The sequence below is a fragment of the Spea bombifrons genome, chromosome 4 (assembly GCF_027358695.1).
Source record: "Spea bombifrons isolate aSpeBom1 chromosome 4, aSpeBom1.2.pri, whole genome shotgun sequence".
Lineage (NCBI taxonomy): Eukaryota > Metazoa > Chordata > Amphibia > Anura > Pelobatidae > Spea > Spea bombifrons.
The window spans coordinates 101,545,714-101,555,039 of NC_071090.1; the positions used below are offsets into that span (position 1 = coordinate 101,545,714).

At 43.8% G+C, this 9,326-nt stretch overlaps 1 protein-coding gene across 4 annotated transcripts in view; it reads right to left on the reverse strand.

The window, feature by feature from the left end:
* Window positions 1-9,088, reverse strand: part of ANK1 (ankyrin 1) — an 81,610-nt gene extending 72,522 nt beyond the window's left edge. For 3 of the 4 annotated variants that reach the window (XM_053463030.1, XM_053463029.1, XM_053463027.1), the window contains exons 1-2: window positions 8,779-8,899; window positions 7,112-7,402 (exon numbers count right to left, since the gene is read on the reverse strand). In XM_053463030.1, the coding sequence (XP_053319005.1) occupies window positions 7,112-7,237 (126 nt within the window). In that variant the 5' untranslated portion in view covers window positions 7,238-7,402; window positions 8,779-8,899. Of the gene's footprint in view, window positions 1-7,111; window positions 7,403-8,778; window positions 8,900-8,999 lie in introns of those variants that run through there. The other variant, XM_053463028.1, reaches the window with a different exon arrangement.
* Window positions 9,089-9,326: the final 238 nt, after the last annotated feature.

Here is a 9,326-nt window from a genome sequence, read left to right on the forward strand (position 1 = left end):
TTTTGTCCCTATGGCAGACCACCTTGGGAGCAATGCCTGTGCGCCCTGTAGACAGGCAGTGTACACTGATTGCTTGCAGGAAGCAAGCAACAGCCACCGGTAAATGGTATATATATATGAGTAGACGGAGGCTGCTGCCACTTTAAACAGATTCTGCCGTGACTGCCTTCTTTGTAGTCTATTCCAAGGTGTGTTTTGTGAGGGAGACCATTCACGATTTTGGTTGCCCTTCTCTAGACTTCTTCTTCTTCTCTCTAAATTATTTATGTTCTTCTGAGAAGTACAGTCAATGCTGGAAATGGAGTTAGACTCCAGCCAATTTAGTTTCAGGCGCTCCATTGTAATAATTCTCTTATAATATGCGGTATGAGCCTCCACCTGGCTCTGGGTAACCCCTCCGAGGCCAATAGGATTGCCTTTTAAAACGCTTGAAAAAAAAACCCCAAAAATGCTTAACTTATTTCTTGCCATAGATGCTATTTTCTCAAATCCAGTGGAGCTGGCTCGGGATGATAGGAGTCTCGCTTCCCTGACTCCATACGTGCACTGAATTTGCTGGCCAACGGGAAATATTTTATTTTCAATGACCTGCTTCTCAGCAGAGATGGCAGAGGTTACAGGAGCAGAGGACTGACAAGCACCCAGGACCCCGAGGATGAATAATGGCTCAGAGAAAGTCTAGAATTTTAACCACCCTGTTTTTAATTTGTGTCACACCGCAAATTCTCATCCTGTTCTTGTCCGCCGCACATTATTCTATTAATTAATAACCTTTTTATGCCCTTCGGTATTTTATGTCCTCGCCCCGCGATACAATTGACTAGTGTTACACTCATTGGATGACTCCATTCTCCTGCCTTTAAAGTATTCTTACTTAGAGTATCCGTTCCGAATCATCTCATAGTGAATGAGAATAGGCCGAGACCAAAATCTCCTCGTTACACGGCGGCGTTAACTCATTTCTTGGGAGTGCATTAAAACCACAAAGGATGAGCCATTAGACTGAGGTCGTTTTAGGATAGCTCTGGGTAGCCATAAATAAAGAACATCCTCCTCCATTTGGCTCTCGAAGCTCCTGACTCACTCATATTTTGTACATTAAAGCCTAGAGTTTTATAGACAGTTCTACCATATCTTTGTTCAACCATGATTTCCACTTTTCCGTGTTTAGTGTGCCTCGACACTATAAACTATATTGATACACACAGGATTTATTACAACTGAAATATGGAAAAGTGGGCAAAATTGAAAAAAAGACCCATTTCCCAATGTTGTTTAGAGTTCTTCCACAAGAAGACCTCCCAACAGCAATACCTGACATGTTTTTATATGTCTTGGAGAATCATAATGTACCATCACATCCTGTGGTCTTCCAACCACTTTTTTTAGCCTTTTTTAAAAAAAAAAAACAAACAAAAACTTCTGAGATGTCATGTTTTGGTATCCAAATGATGAAGACGTGGGTGATACTGTGTCTTTGTAAGGCCACGGTTGACCACTAGGTCCCCAGTCTTCATCTTCTAGCCCAGGGGTATGTACAACCCCTTCGTCCCTCCTCGGCCAAGAGACCAGCAGGTGGACTGGACCTTCTATGTGTCCTTCACCAAAAGAGGGTAACCACTGAAGACTTCAAGGGACGTCTTCTGGGACATCACCCTATAACTTATACTGTAAATGGAAATTAGACGTTAATGGTAATATCAGAATTGTCCTATCTGTATTAACCTCCAATATATCTGCTGGAAGGTAGTTCCACTTATCTAGCACCTTTTCAGTTAAGTAAAACTTCATTCCATTGAAGCCTCTAGTTTTATATTATGGTTTCTTGTTGTGGCATTTTTTCTCCTTTGAAATATACTCTGCTTTGTTTCGCTCCATTTATATATTTAAATGTGTCTATCATGTACTCTCTCTCTTTTCTCCAAGGTACGCGCATGAAGATACTTTTGTCTTTTTTTCCCGTAAACCATGCGCTGCTTCAGTCAAATCCATCAATAATCTGCCACTAAAGTATAAGGTTCTGCAGTCTCAGTAATATATATGTGTGTGTGTATATATATATATATATATCTATATATATATATATAGATATATATATATATATATATATGTGCTATATCAGACACTGGCATGACAACAACTCTCCTGCTTCCCTCTTATGCTGTATTACCGAACGTCGCCCTGCTTTACCCTCCATGGTATTTATCTTTTTATCTCTTCCATCTTGCCTCATCTAGTACGTGATTTAATCCCTTAAATGCTACTAGTATTTATTAAAACAGATTATAGGGCAGTATCCAAAATATGGAGCAGTTATCTTGGAAACCACTTGATACCCTCTTCATGGTAGTCAAGAAGGAAGGAATCAAAATACCCAGATGGTACAAAACGTCCTGCCTCCATGCCCTGTGTACCTTCCAAACTTCTCAATTGCAGGCAGTAGGGATCATGGACCAAGCTGTGAAATTCAGAGGCTTATAAATGGAGGTTTCGGCAGAATTATGATGTCATATTCCAGTGTCCTCATTCTACTACTTCCACCGAGCCATGTGAGAGCAGGAGAGAATGGGTTTATGCCATCGAGACAGAGATCTCAATTCTTCATCTGATTTTCCCACCATGATTCTACTCGGGCCCCCCACTGGTCATCCGGCAAACAAGGCAAGTGCCCACTTACACAACAGATCAGGTCCATGGCCACCCGCTTAGAGTGTAAGAGAGTAGCTTGTGGCCACGAATATCCAGCAGGAAGCCACACATAGGTCAGCTGCTGGCCTGAGAGTGCTGAGGACAACTTAAATCCCCACTCTGGCCCTGATACTGCTGCATCTCTGTGCTTGTTTCATAGTCAGGTTGGGAAAAAACCTTTGGAAAGTATCCCTAATTGTATTGATTCAGATGAACGCAAAAAAAAAACCCTTTTTAGACAATTTTAATGGAAGGGTGAAAAAATCTTTCATCTTTTTCAAACATCAGTATAATGAACTGGGGTTAGAGAGCAGACCGCAGAGGTCCCTGCTGGAGAAGAAAGGTTTCCGCCACCAAGTGGGTGGCACATTGTAGATAGGTTGTCGGCACTTTCAGTGTGTTGGACTGGTTTCAAGTCAGATTTCAAAAAAAAAAAAACCACAGCCCTCTCTGGACTTACTGACCTCAGGTTTACATATCAGCAACATGAGGGCTGTCCTCGGAATTCTTTACGATCCCCCCACCTTACTCATTCCCTCCTTCCTGGCACCTGAGTTACTCCGCTGGTCTGTGCCAATCCAACACAATCTATGTCTTATTGATTTAGCTTAGTCTCCCCCTCCGGCTACCATAACCATCTATTACCATGTCACGTCTATTGTGTTATCTGTAAATTATAACACAATCTCCTTGTAGTCCACATCACAGAAACATAAAACTTGACAGCATTTAGGAGTCATTTGGCCCATCAACTCTGTCCATGTTTTCTACTTAGGAATCCAACCTCACTTGGACCTTGGCCTTGTGGATGGATTTATAATGGATTTATTGATTTCCTCCCTGTATTAACTTCTTCCACGTCTACCGGAATGCTGCGCCACTTATCCACCATCCTTTCAATCACATGCTTCTCACTCATTTTAATAACATTCCATGTGCTGCCCAAAGCTCTATGACATCAGTACTGTACCAATCCTATCGTATTGTTTGGTTCTTGCATGGTACCCTATGTCAGAAGGACATATCGAAAATGGGAGACAGAATGATTTTTGGATCCTGTCTGTGTACGCGGCAGCAGGGAAAGAAAATCATTTTCCCGTCCTTCTGCGGTATGATCTGAGCTGCTCGTGCTCTATGCAGTTCTTAAGACCATCTATCCATTGTAGAAGGAAAAATATTGGAAAATGCATGGGTTTCTCAGAAAGAAAAAGGGTGTAGCACTGATCTGCCCACTTCTGGGTTGTAACGCATCATCATACACTACACATAGGTCCTCCCTCCATACGTGATGTCAATCATACATATCAGGCGTGGTCCAACACAACCAGAAAATGGGGTCAAGCAGGTTATGAGGTTCTAAGTGGAGGCATCTGGACTTTCCTTTAGCATTTCGAGTGCCAACCACCTAAGAGATCCATGGTTTGGCAGATAGAATGAGGGGGCGAACCATGTTATGGAGTTCTAAATGGGGGCTTCTTGATATCCCTTTCACCCTTTCATGCAGGAGATACATGGTTGGACAAGTACATGCAGGAGGCCAACCGTGTATCCCACTCGTAGCCCCCCACCCCAGGGTCGACAGCTGCATTTGGCAGCCTTCTCCCTCCTCCAGGAGAAAGTATCAGAAACCCGCTTGAGCAGTGATCAGTGTATGGAACCAGAAACTTCGTACCAGTTAACATGGCAGCAAGTTAGAAAAGTAACAATGTGTGCATGCCGGCCGCACGTGTATTGTCAGGCCTGCTTGCCAACACGTAGTTGTTTGATTGGTGCTTACTTGCAGGTGTCTACTGCGTTAAGTAGAACCACATGTATCGGGTATGTTTACTTTTATCATTTCGTTTGGGAAGTAATGGGGGGAATATGTCCCACTATTTGATGCACTTTGCTAAACATGTAAATCTACAAATATAGGTTTCCTGGGCTTAAAGTGTAAACTGTTTATAAGGTTGCCCCCTATATATAAGTACAGCAAAAATTGGCCCAAACCCCCAACACGCAAAGAGTTAAGACATTAACAGCCTCGGAATAATATGGTTTTCTTAAAAAAAACACACGCACAAATATACCTATTTATATAGTATCATAAAAGCGCTAAATGAAGGAATGCCTCTCACACCCCGAGCCCAGGATTTCTCCGCGTTTTATGTGTGTTTCTGTAAAACCCCCTACCCTTCATATTATTAGATTGCCCGGCTTCCCCCATCCACTGTAACAATGTATCAGCATTCCCTCCAGTGCACTGCGTTCTACTCCGCTTCCTTAACATGTCACACTGCGTTTGAGTGAACGCCGCGCCGTTTTATCAGGCTCCCCCCTCCAGGGTAATTCATGGTTCTCCCCAGCCTCGTTTGCTAGATGTACGGACTGGAGATTGGCAGCCTGAATGGATTATATAAGCAATCGCTGGACGACCCACGGGCTAGATGTATCAGACAAAGGGGTCCTATAGTCAGCCTAGTGCCTGCCTTAAAACGCTATAGCATTCAATACGTTATCATATAATTTAATGGGTTTTGGGAAATATGGGTCATGGATCTATACATCCAAGAGAAACCGTTTCCTTCTAAAACCCTCGTTCAGCTGTTAATATCCCGTTAAAGCCAAGCATTAAAAAAAATCTGTCGTACTGTTTCTTTTTTTTTTTTTGTCATGTTTATCTCTTTTTTTCGTTCTTGTTATATATAATGTTTTAATAGGATGTCTACGTATCCTGGGAGTAAAGGGGTTAAAATGTGACATTCTTTTTGCTGCACGGTCTGCACAATTCCAAGAGTGCAGAAAACACAACAGAGGGTAAATGGCACGACGCTGATTACTACCGAGACTTCGGAATTATTCATTATAGGTAGACAGTATAGCTAAGGCAGCAGAATGTATATATAGGAACTAACGGCGGTGAGAGGAAGTGACATCACTTTACAGAACGGGAGTCATTACTCAACAAGAATACTTTATTGCCCCTTGGTGGACATCAGACCTGGAGGAGGCCATTAATAACATAGAGGCACTATAAAGTCATGCTACTGTCATACTATCGACACGTACATCATCGGCTAAGCACGTGATCTGCGAGGCAATGTAACTGGGATCGTTACAGCGGAGGTAAGATGGAGGTAGAGGCAGAATTTTCAGGCATCCGTCGATGTACCGGAAGTCGAGGAGACACATGGGAGTAATAATGAAGTTTTCCGGAAAACGTTTTAATTCACAGGAAAATATGTTATTATTTCTTTCATTGAATAACCCAGAATATTGGGATTTTACTGATGAAGACCTAATTATGGTAGAAACGTTGTCATATATTATTGGCCAACTTCCTTTTCGTTATCTCGGGGTGAATGGGCAGATTGTCATGGTCACACAATGTGGACTGACCTCATAAGACATTAGGTCCCCATTAGGGTTTTTCCCATCTAAATCCCTTCTTAAATACAGGTGACTCGTCGGAAAATAATCTTAGAAACTCCATCATTTTATTTATTCCTGTGAATATTTAATCATAAAACACCAACTTTTAAAAAGGCTTATTTCTGTTTCCATGACAACAACCTACCAGTGCCTGCTTTTGTGTCCCATGACATGTGTTCCCGAAAAAAAAAAAATATATATTATTATTATTATTATCTTTTATTTATATAGCGCCAACAATCTACGCAGCGCTTATGAATGAGGCAAGAGTTAGCATGATTAAAGAATTCATTCTGGGAAGGGTTTGGGCATTCGGCAGTAGCAGCTCGGTTTCTTTAGAATGATCCCAAGTCTTAACTGGAAAAACTGGTGTCCTTAGTTGGTTTTGGACCTCGCATTCGTAGAGCGAGATGCCAGAATCAATTCCAGACTTCAAGACCTATGGTGGATGAAATCCTTATCATTATTATTATCTTTTATTTATACAGCGCCAACAATGTACGCAGCGCTTCTTACAATACATATATTATATCCAAGGGGTCTGACAAGACGAGAATTGACCGACTAAGACAACCCGATACATCAGGAGAGCTCACAATCACACCTAAAGAAGATCTCTGGGGTCTTGAAGGTCTACAAAATCCAGCATTTTTCACTATGATTCCGTTGGCCTACCAAGGGCACCTTTGACACGATTAAGTTAGGCCTGCTATTATCCTGTATATGAATAAAATGTGAAGGATATCGCAAGTCCCTCAGGGATGTATCTGTGACATTGAAGATATTGTACTCAGATGGAAATAAGCAAACTAAGCGGAACACCTAAATCATATTGCTCTCGAATTAGATTCCACCACCATGTTTTTCACTCTTCCTCCTTATTCCCAGTTATATAGAATGGTTTCCCCTTTTTTTCTGGGTCTCTCATTTATGAGTAATTACCATGTATTGCCCCCCTTAAATGTCTCTTATTTGCTCAGTATCTGATTAACTCTCTGTAGTTTCTCCTCACCTTTTTCTTGCGGTCCCGTGACCGGCTCCTCCTCTTGCGATCCGACTCTTCCTTTTCCTTCTGCTCCTGGACTGCTTGCGCCTCTATATCCTTTATTTTTTTGAGCTGTTTGGCGGCCTGCGCCATTCTGTTCTCCCCTCGGCCCCCAGAGGGATTCTGCGCTCAGCTCCAGGAATATCACACGATCTCCAAAATGATCTTCACAACTTGAATTATGAGTTCCTTGCGTACAACGTGGATAGCAAAGCTTCTACTGGTTCTGAGTGTCAGCTCCTAGGGCTAGTTACCCTCCTGTAAGGTTGAGAGTGTTGCGTTAACACATGCACATTATGTCCTATATAAACAATGGTAAATTCTACCATTGTGGTCCCGTTAGCTCACAGGACCACACTTGTCCTCCATCGCATGTGTTTATGCAAGCAAGCAAGCAAGCGTCCCAAAAACACACAATAAATAAATCCCAACCACACAATGCAAGCCTCCCACATACCAGAGAGCCCATCATCCTCCCAGAGAAGAAGAAGCATCAATATGCTATACACTACACACTGTATATCACACAGATACTGTATCAGTGTCATTGCGGGCTGTCAACTACTGGCTTTCCAGCTGTTTTTGGAGAGTGACAATCCTCAGTATGCATCTTTACTTGGCTGAGCATTCTAGGGGTTGTAGAATCCAGCAGCTGGAGCGCCAGAGTTTTTTTTTTGTCTCTGTAAGTATTCAACTCTCAGCGGTTCTCGGCCAAGCATGTTAGGTGTTGGTGTGTCCAGCGGCTGGATCTTGGCTTTTGGGAATTGTAGTGTCAAAGGTTGTCAATAACTGCACTCGGTTTGCCCTGTCACATCACAGTCACTCATACACTAAAAGAAAAGAGACTCACAACCACCGGGGCAGCTTAAACTAACCGGGGGCAAGCAAACACACCAAACTGCACACCGGGGGGCAAGCAAACACACCAACCTGCACACCGCGGGCAAGCAAACACACCAAACCACACGGCGGGGGCAAGCAAACACACCAACCTGCACACCAGGGCAAGCAAACACACCAACCTGCACACCGGGGGGGGGGGGCAAGCAAACACACCAAACTGCAAGTGTCCTGCACATACATCTCACACACCGCGTCCTGCACTGCAGTGCCATGTCTTCTCTCATCCCCACCGAAAATGTCCCTTCCCCTCTGTGTTTATCTGATCTGTCTCTTTGCAGGCTTCACTCTTACTTACACTCTCCCCGTCTCACACTAGGATTCTATCTCCTTTCCTCCCCTTCTGCCTACCTGCTTGGTAGACATCCATCTCTCTCTCCCGCTGCACACAGTATATCTCTATCCCCATTACACACATTCATTGGAACCCCCATCTCCCTGTCTGCATTCCTCTCAATCCTCCCTCTCGCTTCTTCTTCTCCTCTGTAACAGCAGCCACATACAATACATCTCCCCCATTCTCTCACCCCAATGCCTGCAGGGTAGAATAGCCAGTGCATGCCTCTCTCCCCCTTTCCTCTTCTTTCTCTCTCCAGCTCCCTCTTCTGTCACCTCTCCCCCCCCCGTCTGCCTGCCGCACAAACATACCCCTCTCCTGCAGGACATGGTCCCCTCCGAATACCTGTCCCCCCAGTCTTTTCTGAGCCCCATACAGTACAGAGCCCAGCACATACCTCCTCTCCTCCCCTCTATCTGTCTTCGCTTCGGTACCACAGCATCCCGCAGCCTGTGCTGTCCCCTCACACTGCAGTGTTGCTGATGCAGGCGAAACACATTGCTTCCTCCTGCATCCTGCTCACCTTCCTGCACTCTCTCCCTCCCCATCCCTCTCCCCTCTATCCCCTCCCTCTGTGCATCAGGATGGTAAATGTACACCCCGCTCCCCTCCACTTACTCCGGCTGTGTGTATGTCCTCAGCCTCTAGCAGCATGCATGTGGAGCTTCAGGGTATTCTTCTGCATGTGTATGTGTAGGAGTGTGCTGTTGTGTGCCTGTGTATATGTGTGTGAATAAGCGCTGTATACACGTACAGTATGTTTATATCTGCCTTAGGATTGATCAGTTTTATATGACTGTATTATTTTGTGCCAATGTTCCTATATGTAACACAGTGTGTCTGTGTATTAATGAACCGCCCTGCCTAATAACCACCTATTCACTTACCCTCTCTGATATACCCTCAGATCCCAAATTTACTTTGACACCCTTTGTGCATCACAAT